Source organism: Chiloscyllium punctatum, chromosome 12 (assembly GCF_047496795.1).
Source record: "Chiloscyllium punctatum isolate Juve2018m chromosome 12, sChiPun1.3, whole genome shotgun sequence".
Lineage (NCBI taxonomy): Eukaryota > Metazoa > Chordata > Chondrichthyes > Orectolobiformes > Hemiscylliidae > Chiloscyllium > Chiloscyllium punctatum.
In genome coordinates this window covers 8,219,758-8,237,825 of record NC_092750.1, presented here as the reverse complement: position 1 = coordinate 8,237,825, position 18,068 = coordinate 8,219,758, and the positions used below count along the sequence as shown (strand labels likewise).

General features: G+C 47.3%; 1 protein-coding gene and 1 pseudogene across 3 annotated transcripts in view; one reads left to right on the top strand and one right to left on the bottom strand.

Annotated features, from left to right (window-relative positions):
- Nucleotides 1-18,068, bottom strand: part of LOC140483586 (plexin-A1-like) — a 555,554-nt gene that overhangs the window by 265,054 nt on the left and 272,432 nt on the right. For all 3 annotated transcript variants that reach the window (XM_072581816.1, XM_072581813.1, XM_072581815.1), the window contains exon 9: nucleotides 13,273-13,387. In XM_072581816.1, coding sequence (XP_072437917.1) covers nucleotides 13,273-13,387 — 115 coding nt within the window. The remainder of the gene's footprint in view (nucleotides 1-13,272; nucleotides 13,388-18,068) is intronic.
- LOC140483990 (5S ribosomal RNA) lies at nucleotides 5,667-5,785 on the top strand (annotated as a pseudogene).

The following is an 18,068-nucleotide window of genomic DNA, read 5'->3' as shown; positions in this document are numbered from 1 at the left end:
TTTGATGATGTTCGCAGCCTTTCGGCAGCAGCGGGCTGTGTAAATGGAGTCCACGGATGGGAGGTTGGCTTCACTGATGGTCTGGGCTGTGCACACCACCTTCTGTAGTTTCTTATGGTCCTGGACAGAGCGGTTGCCGTACCAGGCTGTGGTGCACCCAGACAGTACGCTGTCAATGGTGCAGCTGTAGAAGTTGGTGAGGATCCTTATGGACATGCTGAACTTCCTGAGCTGGCTGAGGAAGAAGAGCCTCAAGAGTGGGTCTTGAACTCACAACTTTCTGAATCGAGGGATGATCTGATTTCCCATTGAGTAATGGCAGAGTTCAGCAATAGGACTGTGCCCTCTATCTGCACTGAGCTGGTATTCTACAAATAGGCCATTCAGCTCAACACATCGTTGTTATAGAGGTGGAAAACCTCTATAGCTGTCACCTGCTGCAGTAATAACGCAGAATGTAGGTGTCATTAAACTCCACCTCCGGTCTGAGCACAACAGGGAGAGTGAAAACCTAATCGACGTTTCCAGTCCCGAATCTCAACAAATAAAACCCACCCAAACATTCCTACACTTGGAGACTTGCAGTGGACTGAAGCCTATTGCAGATTAAAGAGAGGGTCGTACCTAGTTATGGTCCCACCCTAAACGAAACAGCTTCCATAAAGAATGATGCTTGGTTTAGAGGTAGAGAACTGAATTCTCAAACGGGTGGGTCCAAATGCTGGTGAAGTGGACGGGGTTGGTTAGCTTAGTTGGTTGGATGACTGGTTTGCGATGCATTGACATCAAGAGCATAGGTTCAATTCCCACACTGCCTGAGGTTACCATGAAGACCCCAACATCTCAATCTCACCCCCTCAGCTGAGGCATGTTGACCCTCAGGTTAAATTCACCACCAGTCGTGTCTCTCTCTGTCTCTCTCTCTCTCTCTAATGAGACAGTGACCCTCTGGAACTGTGGTGACTTTACCTTCGTGGTCATACCTCTGGGCCTGTAATCCAGAACAACCTTGTTTCCCGCTGCACAGATTTCTGAGGCATCAGTCTGTGCAGGACTGAACAGCCCGTTTGACTGGCATCCACTCCCTCCACCACCAACACTCAGCCGCAGCAGTCTGTACTATTCTACAAGAAGTACTGCAGAGAATCACCAAAGATCCTCAGACAGCAACCTTCCAAACCTAGGATCACTTCCATCTAGAAAAACCAGGACAGCAGACATATGGGAACACCATCCCCTTCAAGTTCCCTTCCAAGCCACTCACCATCATAACTTGAAAGTATTTTGCCATTCCTTCACTATCGCTGAGTCAAAATCCTGGAATTCCCATCCGAAGGGACATTGTGGGTCAACCTACTGCACATGGACAGCAGCAGTTCAAGAAAGCAGCTCACCCCCACCTTCTAAAGGGGCAACTAGAGATGGGTAATAAATGCTGGGCCCAGCCAGTGACGCCCATGCCCCAGAAGTGAATAAAGAGAAATTGTTGATCACAACGTGCAGAAGTTTTCAATGTCTAGCCAGGGTAAGGTTGATCAATGGGATCAAAGGTTACGGGAAGAAAGCAGGATTAGGCTATTGGGTCAGACGATCAGCCATGATCGTGATGAATGGCGGAGCAGGCTCGAAGGGCTGAATGGCCTCTCCCTGCTCCTATCTTCTATGCTTTTAATACTCGGGTCATGCTCTGGAGCCATGGTTCAACTTCAACTGGTGTGGTTTGAAATGTAAAATATGAAATCGAAAAGGAATGGCACCCAAATCACTCTCAAAAAGGAAGACCCAACCGCGGCCACTCCCTCCTCCAATGTGATTCATTAATGTCCTTTATGGAGGAGAATCTGCCATCCTTGCCTATTCTCACCCTACACGAGACTCCAGACCCACATGACAGGGTTGGCTCTGAAACAACTTCATTTCTACAGTTCATTAAAGATGGGCGACAAATGAGAGACTTGCAAGCGACCACCATCAACATAAAGGCTTCGAAAAGTCTTGGCACAGATCTGACAGATTCCAACCCATTCTCCGTCACCCAAACATTCATTTCCAAAGCTACCCGCACTTTGACAGTACAGAGAAAAAACCCAAAGAACTGTGGATGCTGGAAATCAAATACAGACATAGAAATCGCTGGAGAAACTCAGTAGGTCTGGCAGCAGCTGTGGAGAGAGAAACAGAAGAAGGGTCACTGGACGTGAAACATTAATTGTGTTTTTCTCTCTCCAAAGATGCTGCCAGACCTGCCCAGTGTCTACAGAAGTTTCTGATCTATTCTTTGACAATTCTACTGATATCTATGTGCTATATCTATGGGCAGCACGGTGGCACAGTGGTTAGCACTGCTGGCTCACAGTGCCAGGATCCCAGGTTTGATTCCAGCCTCGGGCGACTGTCTGTGTGGAGTTTGCACATTCTCCCCGTGGCTGCATGGGTTTCCTCCGAGTGCTCCGGTTTCCTCCCACATTCCGAAGATGTGCAGGTCAGGTGAATTGGCCATGCTAAATTGTCCATAGTTGTCAGGTGCATTAGTCAGAGGGATTGGGTGGGTTACTCTTTGGAGGGTCGCTGTGGGCTTGTTGGGCTGAAGGGCCTGTTTCCACACTGTAGGGAATCTAATCTGCTACAGGACATCAGAATGTCTGCTCTGTCACAGATCAGGAAGGTACTTCCGCAAGTAGACAAACAGGAGGCGGGAAGAACACAGCAAGCCAGGCAACATCAGGAGGTGGGGAAGTCAATATTTCAGGTCCTGGAGAAACCCGAAATGTCAAGTTCTCCATCTCCCAGTGCTGCCTGGCTTGCTGTGTTCTTCCAGCCTCCTGCGTATCTGCTTTGGGTTCGTGAATCTACAGGTTTTTTTTTGTCTCTGGATGCATGCGCTTGTTCCTGAACCATCCTGGGAGAAGCAGCAGGGAATGGGGATAGGATCTACGTTGCAGCTGAGGACAATTATCAGAAGAAAAACAAATAACTGCGAGGATTAGAAGGAGAGAAATCTTTAGCCTTGTACGCAAGGGAGCAAGGTTGTCTGAAAATATTTGCTGATCTGGCTCATTGTTTTAGAAGGTGGGATTTGGTATTTCAAGGAGATATTGTGTCTGGCTGCACTAGTATCCTTGTTGGTTGGAGATCTTACTGGGTAATTTCTGATAAATAAAACTAGTTAATCCTACACCAGTCCAGTTGATCGTCTGATCTATTTCAATATTTACTTTCTTTTGAAAGCCAAATGCGCAGGCACTTTGTAAATAAAATTATGACACATAAGCACATTTCCCTTTTTTTAAAAAACATAAAAAATGCCATATTTGAGCTTTTACTGCTCCTGTTCTTTCTGTGCCTTGCTGCATCATTTCTGACCCTGGTTATAAAGCAGGACAGTTACTATTCAACAGGGAGTAGTGTCCTCAATTGGAATATTTTGACCAATACTGGCACCATGCGTAAGGAAGAGTTTCAAAACGTAGTGAAAAGGGGAGTGGGATTCACCATAATGGCACCAGGGATGCAAAGCTTTTTGAGGTTTACAAGATCATGAAGGGTATAGATAGGATGGAAAGAGATAAGCTTTTTCCCAGGGTGAAGGATTCCATCATGAGAGGTCACGCTTTCAAGGTGAGAGGTGGAAAGTTTAAGGGAGATACACACGGAGGGTGGTGGGCATCTGGAACGCGCCGCCAGCAAAGGTGGTAGGGGCAGGCACGGTAGATTCATTTAAGATGCATCTGGACAGATGTATGAGTAGGTGGGGAGCAGAGGGATACAGATGCTTAGGGATTGACCGACAGGTTTAGACAGTACATTTGGATCGGCTCAGGCTTGGAGGGCTGAAGGCCTGTTCCTAGGCTGTAAATTTTCTTTGTTCTTTGTTCGTTGTTCTGAGGTGAGATTCCTCTCTTTACAGCAGAGGAGGTTAACATGGGATAGTGAACACTGGCGCTCAAAACTACAGCAGATGATAGAATTTGAATTCAATGAACATCTGGAATTAAGAGTCTAATGATGACCGAGAAACCATTGTCGACTGTCGGGAAAATCCCATCCCCTGGCTCACTACTGTCCTCAGGGAAGGAAACTGCCATCCTTACCTGATCTGGCCTACATGGTTCAGACCAACAGCAATGTGATTGACCTTCAATTGCCCCCTGGGTAACTAGGCTAGGCGAGCCAGCGCTGCCCACATCTTGTGAACAAATAAAAAAGACCATACGATGTAGGAGCAGAAGTAGGTTATTTTGCCCACCGAGTTCTCTCTGCCATTCAGTGAGATCCTGGGTGGTCTAATTATCTTCAACTCCACTTTCCTGCTTGTCCCTACAACCCTTGATTCCCTTAGAGATTAAATATCTCAGGTCTCAGCTTTGAATATATTTAATGACCCAGCTTCAACAGCCCTCTGAAGTAGAGAATTCCACAAATTCATTGGGGAAATTCCTCATCTCTGTCTTAATTGGAGATTCTGTCCTCTGGTCCTGGTTTCTCACATAGAGAAACACATTTCCACATCGACTCTGTCAAGCATGCAATGAATCCTATACATCTCAATTACCTTTCATTCCTCTACATTCCAACAAGTACAGACCCAAACTTCTCAATCGCCCCATATCATTCAGTCCCTCCATCCCTGGCATCAGCCACATGAACTTTCTCTGGATTGTCCTTGGGATCAATGTGGATTTCATCAATTTCCTCACTTCCGTCCTCCACCTTATCCCAGATCCAATCTTCCAACTCGGCACTGCCCTCATGACCTGTCCTACCTGTCCATCTTCCTTCCCACCTATCCACTCCACCCTCCCTCTCCGACGTATCACCATCACCCCCTCCACCTTCATCTCTCTATCACACTCTCAGCTACCTTCCCCCAAGCCCTACCCCCCCCCCCCCTGCCATTTATCTCTCAGCCCCCTTGGGCCACCCCCTCATTCCTAACAAATGGCTTATGCTCAAAGCATTGATTCTCCTGTTCCTCGGATGCTGCGCTTTTTCAGCACCATACTCTCGACTCTAATCTCCAGCATCTGCAGTCCTCACATTCTCCGATGCCAGTTTATGTTTGCTTAGAGACAGTGCCTTGGATAACATATCCTGATGAATATAGATCAATCAATCAATATGACTGAGAACAGCTAAGCCGATCATTATTGCTGCTTGAGGGATATTGCTCTGCCCAAGTTGTCTGCTGTATTCCCTACACTGTGACTGTAGTCCAGAAAGGTTGGTATGCCAATGGCAATAAAACAGTTGAGTCAGCGTCAGGATGTGAAAGGGGTGAAATCAATGTAGGTTCTTTGAGGGTGTTCTCTAGGAGACTAGGAAATAACTCAGGAAGGGGAACATAGGTGCAACAGTGGCTATTCAGTCCCTTGAACCTATTCCACCGTTCAAAGGTTGAACTGTGACCTAACTCCATATGCTGGCCTTGAGTCCATATCCCTCAACACCTTTGCTTAAATAACAATTCACCTATCTCAGATTTAAATTTAATCATTGAATTAGCATCAACTGAGGAAGACAACACCAAACATCCACTACTCTCTGCATGTAGAAGGAAGATTGAGAGAGAACGGAGGACACTTCCTTGCTGTGATGTGAATCACAGGCTGGGAGAGGTGGGGGAGGCAGGTAATGAATGAAGAGCATTCAGGCCATACTCATCTGAAACCTACGGCCATACTAGTTTGAAAACGCCCAATCTCGCCTGACCTCGGAAGCTAAGCAGACTCAGATCTGGTTAGTACTTGGATGGGAGACCTCCTGGGAATACCAGGTGCAGTAGGCTTTGTGGGCAGCACGATGGCTCAGTGATTAGCACTGTTGCCTCATGGTGCCAGGGACTCAGGTTTGATTCCACCCTCAGGCGACTGTCTGTGTGGAGTTTGCACATTGTCCCCGTGTCTGTGTGGGTCCCCTCTGGGTGCTCCGGTTTCCTACCACCATCCAAAGATGTGCAGGTCAGGTGAATTGGCCATGCTAAATTGCCCATAGCGTTGGGGGTAAATATAGTGTCAGGGAGTGGGTCTGGGTGGTTGCTCTTTGGAGGGTTGGTGTGGACTTGTTGGGCCGAATGGCCTGTTTCCATATTGTAGAGGATCTAATTAAAAAAAACTAACAAGGCTGGTCAACCAATCAGAATTGCAGGAGCTCTGCCTTGTCAGAACCTGATTGGTCAGTTTGGAAAGGATGACACCAGCAGTGCTGGTGGTGACACTGATAGAGCAGGTCTGCCTTGGTGCTCCACTCCCATCACTGGAAACCTGCAAAAAGCCCAGGGGCAGTGTGTGTGCATCAGGCTGACATTGCAACAATAGCGCTCCCACCCAAGGCATATTATCGAACCAATCCAAGAAAATTGCCATGCCTGGAGCCTCTGCAAGGCCACAATAAAAAGCTGCAAACCAGCTGGCTCTGAGTGCAGCCTTTCTTATTGCATTGCCCAGTGTCTGCAGCAGGTCCATTTGTCAAAGCTGACTGCCTGATTTACACACCCATACACATACACAGACACACAGAGAAATACCCAGTGCACACACTCAGACACCCACATGCAGAGTAACACGCACCGAGCACACACCCAGACACGCACATATCCACCACACACACAGAGACACCCATTGCACACACACACAGAATCACCCAGTGCACACACACACCCAGACACACACATGCGCACACACACACACACAGAAACACCCACTGCACACACCCAGACAGAAACACCCACTGCACACACCCAGACACACACATGCACACACACACACAGAAACACCCACTGCACACACCCAGACACACACATGCACACACACACACAGAAACACCCACTGCACACACCCAGACAGAAACACCCACTGCACACACCCCGACACACACACGCACACACACACACACACAGAAACACCCACTGCACACACCCAGACAGAAACACCCACTGCACACACCCAGACACACACATGCACACACACACACAGAAACACCCACTGCACACACCCAGACAGAAACACCCACTGCACACACCCCGACACACACACGCACACACACACAGAAACACCCACTGCACACACACACCCAGACACACACATGCACACACACACACACACAAACACCCACTGCACACACCCAGGCACACACACACACACAAACACCCACTGCACACACACACCCAGACACACACACATATAGAGAAACACACAAACACACAGAAACACCCACTGCACATACACACACAGAAACACCCACACACACACATCCACTGCAAACACACACACACACATCCAGACACCCACACACAGAGAAACATGCACCACACACACCCAGAGCTCACACAGACACACCCACTACGCACACACGCAAACACCTGCACACTTATCCACTGCAAACACACATAGAAAACTCAGAACACACACCCAGACACCCACACACAGAGAAACATGCACCGCACACACCCAGAGCGCGCACACACATCCACTGCAAACATACACAGACACACTCAGTGTGCACACACACAACCCCCCAGACACCCACACACAGAGAAACACCCACCGTGCACACACCCACAGTGCAAACACAGACACACTCACACACACACCCACTACAAACACACACAGAGAAACACCCAGAGGACACACACCCAGACACACACACTGCACACAGAGACCTACAGGTGCCGCTGCATAGTTCCTTGAGAGTGGAGTCACAAGTAGACAGGATGGTAAAGAAGGCATTTGGAACATTTGCTTTCATTGGTCAGAACACTGAGTACAGGAGTTGGGAGGTCATGTTACGGCTGTACAGGACATTGGTTAGGCCACTCTTCGAATACTGCATTCAATTCTGGTCACCTTCCTATAGGAAAGATGTTGTAAACTTGAAAGTGCACAGAAAAGATTTACAAGGATGTTGCCAGGACTGGATGGTTTGAGCTATAGGGAGAGGCTGAACAGGCTGGGGCTGTTTTCCCTGGAGTGTAGGAGGCTGAGGGGTGACCTTATAGAGGTTTTTAAAATCATGAGGGGCATGGATAGGGTAAATAGACAAGATATCTTCCCCTTGCTAGGGGAGTCCAAAATTAGAGGGCACAGGTTAAAGACGAGAGAGGGAGATTTAAAAGGGACCTAAGAGGCAACTTTTTCTCACAGGAGGTAGTGCATTTATAGAACGAGCTGCCAGAGGAAGTGATAGATTGGGTACAGTTACAACGATTAAAAGGCATCTGGAAGGGTATATGAAAAGGAAGGGTTTAGACGGAGATGGGTAAAATGCTGGCTAATGGGACCAGGTCAAATTGGGATGTCTGCTTGGTGTGGACAAATTAGACCGAAGATACTGTTTCTGTGCTGTATGACTCTGTTTTAAATGGATGACACCTTATTCTGAGATGATTCCCTCTGGTCCTAGACTCTCCCACAAGCCGGGATCAACCTCTCCATATCTATCCTGTCAAGTCCGCTGAGAATCTTTTATGTTTCAATGTGGTCGCCTCTCATTCTTTTAAACTCCAATGAGGCCCAACCTACTCAACCCCTCTTCAGTAGACACTCCTTGAAGGATGTTTCTGGACAGCTTTAACTGAGAGGCCATGTCTCACACTGTACAGGAAATGATCTTTTGAGCTTTGCGTCTCCAGCCCGACCTAACCATTATAGAGAGGACTCGACTTGCCAACTTTTGGTCTTATTTATTCTTGGGATGTGACCATCACTGGCTAACTATGGGCCTTCCCTAATTGTGCTTAAGGAGCCAGCTTCTGGAGTGCTGTATTCCATGTTGTCTCTCTACATGTTGTGTTGGGTTCATTTCTGCAGCAATTTGACAAACCCAGTGAGCTTGCAGGGCCATTTTAGCGGGGAGTCAAGAGTCAACCATATTGTTGTATGTGGGCCAGGCTGGGTAAGGGTGGCAGATTTCCTGAAGGATGTTTCTGAACCTTTTACAACAATTCATCATCGCCAAGACCAGCAATTCCAGAAATAAAAGCAGAAATTGCTGCAAAATCTCAGCTTCTGTGGAGAGAAATCAGAGTTAATGTTTCGGGTCCAGTTACCCTTCTTCTGGACTGAAGCGATTTCAGATTGATTCACTGAATCGAACCAGCTGCTGTGGTTAGACTTAAACCCATATCCCTAGGTTGGTCCTTCAGGTTACTAGTCTGGTGATATTACTGCCAAGGCACTGTCTCCCCAGAAAATTCAACCAAGAAATAGATTAGATTCCCTACAGTGTGTGGAAATAGGCCCTTCAGCCCAACGAGTCTACACCGACCCTTCAAAGAGTAACCCCACCCAGACCCATTTCCCTCTGACTAATACACCTAACACTACGGGCAATTTAGCATGGCCAATTCACCTAACCTGCACATCTTTGGACTGTGGGAGGAAACCGGAGCACCCAAAGGAAACCCACGCAGACACGGGGAGAATGTGCAAACTTCACGCAGTCACCCGAGGCAGGAATAGAACTCGGGTCCCTAACGCTGTGAGGCAGCGGTGCTAACCACTGAGCCAAATATGTTCAAACAAAATTTTTATCATGATTGTTTTAACCATCTGATGATTTCGTTACCTCCTGGAGTTTTTTTTTTACAAGTAGACTTCTCGCTGGAAATTAATCTTCAGTGTCTGAAGATTTGGCAACTGTATACCTGACCTCAGGTGACAGTGGGTGCTCATTCTTGGCAAACATTCCAATCCCTGGCACAAACACAACCAGCTTCCTTGCTTCGGTTTAAATGCCAGCAATTAAGCTTCTGAAGCACAACGGGCCCCATTTCAAACATGTGAAAGCCAAGTGCCCATTCTGCAGTTTGATGGGAACTATAAACGTTAACACATCGCGTGTCCCTTTGTTCGAATTTTATTTCCTCTTTTTCCTGAGGCAAGGTTCCAGTCGCCTGCCAAATGCAGGCACAGATAATGGGATTAAGTAGCAAGGTTAACAGCGTCTAATTGTTGGAGAAGTGATTTCGCTGAGGAAGCAATGAGAGAAAAGGAAAGTATTTCTGATTAACAGAGGAATCTCAAAGCCCACAGTGTAGGAGGCAGGGGTAGAATAATTAAAACTTAATTTACAATTGGCCATTAGCACTGGTACTTACTAAAGTACCCTCACCCTCACCCATATCTAGCTAACGTTTGACCCTCCTCGCCTCCCCTAGACGTGCAGCAGTGCACCGAAAAGTGATATCACCTTGGTCTGTGAGTCTGAAAATGCTTCAAAGCTCTGACTAGAGAAGGATTTCACAGGCAATTAGCCACAGCCAAATAAAAACAAGCAGGAGGGGTGGAACCTCATGCATACACCTTGATTCTTTACAGATCAGAAATACCTGCACAAAGGTTCATTCACCATTACCAAGTCCCCCTTTATTTACATGTGGAGAATCATTGACACTGACCCAGCCCCCTCAGAACCAGCTGGCAGAGTGAGCAGAACCTCAGGCACTCCTGCTCTTATCTGTCAGCCAGGGCTCCCTGATTAGGCCAAGTTAACAGCCCCAATCAGAGAACTCGTATTCTATGGGATCTACCTGGCTGACCTCATTTCCATCACTTTCATAATGCCAAGGCATTTGGGGTTGAAATATATTCCCTCCTCACCCTCGGGCAATGCCAACTTGGAATGCATTCCTCACTGGTCCGTCACAAACTATCACTCCCAATTTACATTCTCCCCCTTTCCCATCTTCAATCATTTTACAATGGATGAAAACGTTCAAGGAATATGTTTAAAAAAGCAGCGTTCTTTACATCCCAGTCATGTTCCAGACATAAGGATCCTTCATTGCCCAAAACAATACTCTCCTTGGATGCTGCCTGACCTACCATGCTTTTTGCAGCATCACACTTCATCGACTCTTACTCTCCAGTCCCCCTGCAGTCCTCACTATCTCACAGGCCTAGGATTTGTCAAATCCAGGTGATTAAGTGACAATTCCAGGCAACTCTTAACATTCTGAAGCTCCACCTCCTCCCAGACTCTGCTATCGTTATTGGGATGGATCCAAGTGAATCCGTCAAAAGTTAGATTCATTCCTGTCAGGAAATACCTTGGCTATGCATTATCGACAAGGGCCGAGTTTTAACTTCCCAGTCTGTAGCAAGTTGCAGATATTACACCTCCACAAACAGAGACTACTTTCCCCATGAAAGCAGGTTGGGCTTGTGAGAGGGAGGGAAGGAATGAGCGGAGGTAAGGGAACGTTTGACTGTGTAAGGACATTAGGACCCTGGAGCAACCTTGCAATAACATCAGGGAGCGGCACATCACTGGGTATAAATTCCACATTGTGGGCGGAGTTCGACCAGAATAATATACACTAGAATGGGAGGCTCTCTTGGAGCACATCTACATGAAATTTTGAATAAGATCAATTCCTAGTAACCTAATGTAATTCTAGGTCAGAGCTTGGTGGATCAATGAGGACCATGTACAGCAGTAGCTAGTATTAATGTAAAATAAGTGACAGCACTTGAACTTCTCCTCAACCAAACTGTGATGAGGATCAGACCACACGACTAAAGATACCACATCGCATTCAGCAATACAGAACAAAACTCAAAGCCATGCAGAAATTCCCCTGCTCCTGGCAGAGAGACCATAGAAACATACAAGATAGGGGCAGGCAGAGGCCATTTGGCCCTTCGAGCCTGCTCTGCCATTCATTGCAATCATAGCTGATTGTCCAACTCAATAGCCCAATCCTGCTTTCTCCCCATAACTCTTGAATCCATTTGCCCCAAGTGCTATATCTAGCCGCCTCTGGACTATATTCAGGCGAGAATGAACTCTTGTCAGGCACTTATGGCCATTGTGAAAGTGTGAGCAAATACACCTCAATATTTACCCTTGCTGGGCCCTAATTCCCATTGGAGAGTTTGTACGTTTGGTGCCAAGTGGTCAGGTTTGTAATAGGTCCTGAACAAGGAGGAGTTAGTTTCAGCATTGCATTCAGTCCCATGAGCCTGTTCCATTCCTTAAAGTACACACAAATCCATCAACTTATCTTGATTCAACAGCCGTCCATATTGTTCCCCAATAATGCTCTATCGTGTTCAGTTCTGACGTTCCCAGTGGCCTCTTCATGTTTGTGGAGGGGCACTGTTACAGACTTCCACTCCCCTTGGTGCGGAGATGTGCTTTCTGACATCACCCCCTTCAACTTAAGGTTACAATACCCCTTGGACCCACCCCAGAGAGAGGTAATGGCAAAAGAGAGCTCAAGCACTGCCGTTTAAGTCAGACCCAGCGTAAGATAGGGGCACCAAAAGGGCTGATAGAAGAGGGAAAGGCAACATCCAATATTCTGAGGAAGGGTCGCTTGACTCGAAAACATTAACACTGATTTCTCTCCACAGATGCTGCCAGACCCGCAGAGCTTTTCCAGCAATTTCTGTTTTTGCATCCGACACGCACATTCACCGTAAACCAGACAACCCAGAGCAGGAGCAGGGAGCCACCCCGAACATTCCCCTCACCTCACCCATGAGCGACCCCTGCTGTTGCTCAACTGCAGTCAAACAAGACCTGAAACCTTCCACCCATAATGGTCGAGGAGGATGGCAACCTGGAGGCCCCAGGCAGGTATCTACTAAGAAACGTCTCTCTCTTCTAAAGGCCCCAGGGATTCCTGTCACGTGCCTTCCAAGGAGATGGAGCTGATTACCAGCTGGAACGTTGCTCCGACCCTGATGGTTACTTCTCCTCATGTTCCCAAGATTATCTTCAAGAGCTGACCCTCGAACAGAAGGAACTTTGACCACCTGGGCGGAGCGAGTGTGGAGACTAACGCGGTGAGCGCTAAATTAAATCGCTTTGGTCTGCTGGTGATTGGTTTATGACGTGCTCATTAATGGAAAAGCTGTTCATAATTAGACCAAATCAGGAGAATCGCTGTCTGAATGAGTGAATGAATGATTTTATCGTCACCCTGTATTTTACAGTGAGAAAAACGGTAAAATATAGCAAAACACTTTTCCACTGTCAACATGATCCGACGCCATTTTGAATAGCTTTAAGAATAAGTAAGAAAAATAGAAGGGTATAGGTTAAAGAGAGTCCTAAAACAGCTCATCATCAATGCCTGTGTCAACATCTCTCCCCACTGCCTTGCCTCTATCTACACCAGACCCAACCCAGTTGCCACCCTGCAGACGTCACCTTTCTGTGGAGGTGCTGATGTTGGTGAGGGGTGGGGTGGGGTGAGTTCTGCAATGCAGGGAACCTCAGCTTCACATCGACAGCAACTCACGTCAGAGTCCCACCGCAAGCGCTTACCTCCGACATGCTGACTCGACCCTCCTGGAACGAGCAGTCTGCTGCATTCTGGGTGCAAACGTGTCGGTATTTGCACCAGTGGCAAGGGAAGGAACCATTCACACACGCGAGGCAGCTGGAAGAGAAGGAAAGAGGGAGAAAGGATCAGCAAATACAAGTCACTTCTGAAAAACAGGCACAACAAATCCATCCTTGACCTCCAGTGTCAGAGTGAGGCTGAGTGTGAACTGGAGGAGCAACACCTGATATTTCTCCTGGGGAGCTTACAATGGTCTCAATATTGACTTCACCAGCTTCAAGATCCCTCCAACCCCAACCCTTATCCCAGGGCCAACCCTCCCCCTCATCCTCACCTCCCTGACCTGACCCAACCAGTCCATCCTCCTGATGAAGGGCTTTTGCCCGAAACGTCGATTTTCCTGCTTCTCGGATGCTGCCTGACCTGCCGTGCATTTCCAGTATCACTCTGATCTTGACTCTAATCTCCAGCATCTGCAGTACCCACTTTGGCCTAGTCCATCTTCCAACTCACCTATCCACTCCACCTTTCCCACTGACCAATCACAATAACTTTCAGCTGTGTCCACCTATCACCCTCCCAGCTACCGTTCCCCCAACCCTACCCCCACTCCCTGTATTGACTTGTGGGCTCCCGCCCCCTCCCCAGTCTCTGCCTTCCAGCATATGCAGTCCCCACTGTCTCCAAATCGTCCAGCCTGCCCATTCCCCAGAATCACTGAATCGTCCTGTCTCAAAAGAGGCCATACAGCCCAGTGAGCTGCAGCTTGAATCATCTTCGATGTACAGCAGAGAAACAGGCCGTTTAGCCCATGTCAGTCTTCATGCTCCAGACAGACCACATCCCACCCCACTTTGTGATGTAAAGAGAAACACATACACAGAACCAAGGGGCAGAATTGCTCACTCCTGTCACTGTGCAAACATCCTCTCCAGGCCTCCCCATTCCCAATCTCTCATCCTCTCTTCCCACTCCATCTGCACAATGTCCCATCACTGCTTGAACACAGCTGAAGGGTCCCCTTGGCCATCTGATTAATCCTGCAACCCCAGCCATTGTGGGGAGGTGATGGCCTAGTGGTATTATCACTAAGACTATTAATTTAGAGACCCAAGTAATGATCAGGGGACCCCAGTTTAAATCCCACCATGGCTGATGGTGGAATTTGGATTCAATAAAAATCTGGAATCAAGAGCTTTGTTTTTAATTCATTCACGCGATGAAGATGTTGATGGATAGGCCAGTATTTATTGCCCAACCCTAATTGCCCAGAGGACAGTTAAGAGTCTCCCACATTGCTGTGGGTCTGGAGTCACATGTAGGCCAGATCAGATGGCAGTTTCCTTCCCTCAAGGGCATGAGTGAACTGGATGGATTTTTCCCAACAATCAATTTGCAGTCATCATTAGATTCCTAATTCCAGATATTTTTATTCAATTTAAATTCGACCATCTGCCATGGCAGGATTTGAACCCGGGTGCCCCAACAGTACCTGGGTCTCTAAGCCGAAAGTCCAGCAATAATGTCAATAAGCCATCACCTCCCTATAGATGTATGTTGCTCAGGATATCTGAGTCAGGAGGGATGCTTTGTCTTTTTCATATATATTATTTATCAACGTGTTAGAGGAGAACTTCAGAGGGAGAGAGGGAAGAAAGAGTCCTACACGTTGGCGCAGAAACGGCATTTCAGGGAGCGAGAGCGCAGGGAGGAACAGACAGACAGGAGGTTCCCCAGGATACCTCACAGCTTGTCCACCAAATGTTGTTGGATTTTGCAGGATAAATTCACATTAACAGAAGCAATGACATCAATCAAATGAAAGGCAAGTTGACAGGAGCCTTCAAAGCTCTTGGAGATGCATTAAGAGAGTACGGTTTCATCAGCAGTCAGTACAAAATGTAACCTTTTGACAGTACAGAGAAGGGTGGGCACTTTATTAAGAGGAAGCCTAAATCTTGACAGATGCTTCCTTGGCTGTCATCAGGATGCTGTCATGTTGTTTTCGTTCACCATTCTGTCTTCCCCATGCTATCTTAAACAGGACTTATATAATTAATTGTAGTGCCTTGGCAAGTGTTGCAGAACAGACATATGTAGTGGTTCGGGTACATAATTCTTTAAAATTTGCATCACATGTAGACAGGGTGGTTAAGAAGGGGTTTAGCACGCTTGCCTTCATTGCTTAGAACTTTGAGTATAGGAGTTGGGTTGTCGTGTTGAGGTTGTACAGGACAGATGAAACATTTGACCAAGACTCTCAGCTCTGTGGAGGTACAGTTCACTGAAGAGAAGCAATGTGACCTCAGCACAAGGCCATTGTGCCATAATCTGAGGGGTCCCCTCGTCTCTGAAGTCACACTGATTCCTGATTTCATTTGACATGCTCACGGATAGGGTGAATAGCCAAGGTCTTTTTCCCAGGGTGGGGGTGTCCAAAACTAGAAAGCATGGGTTTAAGGTGAGAGGGGAAAGATTACAAAGGAACTGGGGAGGTAACGTTTTCACAATGAGGATGGTGTATATACAGGGTAAAAACAATGACTGCAGATGCTGGAAGCAAGATTCTGGATTAGTGGTGCTGGAAGAGCACAGCAGTTCAGGCAGCATCCAAGTAGCTTCGAAATTGACGTTTCGGGCAAAAGCCCTTCATCAGGAAGCTTTTGCCCGAAACGTCGATTTCGAAGTGCCTGAACTGCTGTGCTCTTCCAGCACCACTAATCCAGAATCTGGTGCATATACAGAATGAGCTGCTAGAGGAGGTGGTGGAGGCTGGTACAATTACAACATTTAAAAGGCATCTGGATGGGTTCAGAGGGATATGGGCGAAATGAGACTAGATTAATTTAGGATGTCATTGAATCCCTACAATGTGGAAGCTGGCCATTCAGTCCATACCAAACCCACCCCCCTACTTCATCCCTGCATTTCCCATGGCCAATCCACCCTGATCTGCATATCTTTGGACTGGGGGAGGAACCTGGAGCACCCAGAGGAAACCCACGTCGACACAGGGAGAATGTGCAATCTCCACACAGACAGTCACCCCAAGGGTGGAATCGACTCTGGGTGCCTGGTGCTGTGAGGCAGCAGTGCTAACCACTGAGCCACTGTGACGCATCCACGTGTGGTCGGCATGAACGAGTTCAGCTGAAGGGTCTGTTTCCGTGTTGCACAACTCTGTGACTCTATAAAGAACTCTCTATTCCTGATGAAGGGCTTTTGCCAGAAACGTCAATTTACCTGCTCCTCAGATGTCTGCCTGACCTGCTGTGCTTTCCCAGCACCACTCTAACCTAGACTCTGGTTTCCAGCATCTGCAGTCATTGTTTTTACCTAAAGAACTCCACACAACCTGTCAGACATGATTTCCCCTTCATGAAACCACGCTGATTTTGCTTGATCCCACCATATATTTTTAAATGTTCTGTTACTACCTTTTTTTAACAAGAGACTGTAACACTTCATAATTTCTGTAATTAATTGGCACTGTTTTGTGGGCAACCTATATGCAATTTATGATACATTCATAAACTCAACTCACAATAAATTTCTGTCCATCTTCTATCTTCCCCAATAACGTGCCTATTGTTGCTTATGCTTCATCTCCTATCCTTTTCTGAACAAAGGTGTGTCCCCTTGTTATTACTAAGCTCCACCCATACGGATTCTACATCAGCTGACCCAAGATTCATTCTTGCTACCCACATCATTGTAAGTCAGCTCACTGCCCTTTCCATATTGTCCTTTTTGAAAAATCTCCCAGTCCTGAATAATTAGCACCCAGCTCTGATCTCCTTGTTAACCAGGTCTCCGTGATGGGGGTAAGATTTTCCTATTGGTCTCAGTTGTGATGCCACACAGGTAAGGCCAATGTGTGTGGTGTGGAGTGAAGGGGGTGGGGAAGAATTATGGCCACCCTTGGGCTCTACTCCAAGATTTGGCCAATCTGGTTTTGAAGGATCACTTCCACAAACCCCCAGGCTTATGCCAATGTTCACGAATGCCATTTCACCCTCTTTGGCCGAAGAAACAGTCAGTGCTCCATTTCCATTCCCGGACAACAAGCAGTGATCTCAAATTTGCAAGTTACTGACAGAAAATGACAGGGGTGGATATGGACTGGATCTGTCCCCTGGTTAGTGAGTCCAGAAACGGGGAGCATGACCTCAGGATCAGGGAACTCCACCCAACGAGGGGGGAATTTCCTCATTCAGAGAGCGTTGAATGTTTGGAATTGTCTACTGTAACAGCTCAGTCACTGAGCATGTTCAAGGCAGAGATCGATGGATTTCTGGAGACGACTGACATCAAAGAATGTGGAGATAGTGGGGGAAAATGGGATTGAGATGGATGATCAGCCAAGATCTAACTGATTAGTGCAGCCAGTTGGACAGGATCAGTAGCCTATTTCTATGTTCCTTGATCAGCCCCCTCCTGGCAAAATGACCAAATCCCAAGTGTGAACCATTTATTTTGAGGCGTTCCTTAAAATTAATTCCTCTTCATCCAAACTTTTGATCACTTGCCCTATTATCTGTCGTGGTTCATTCTCAAATTGTCAAGTGGCCTGCGTTGAGTTCAAGGTGCAATACAAATGCAAGTTGTTGCTCTTGCCCAATCCCTGCGCCCTAACCCCTTCTGAAGTCAGCCTGAAATTTGTGCTGTGTCCCTGACACACTGTCCCAGGGCCTGGATAGAACTTCCAAATGCATCCTGCAGCTCTCAGCTTACAGACCACAGCACACAGTGTCAGGTACTGGCGTGTGTTCAACCC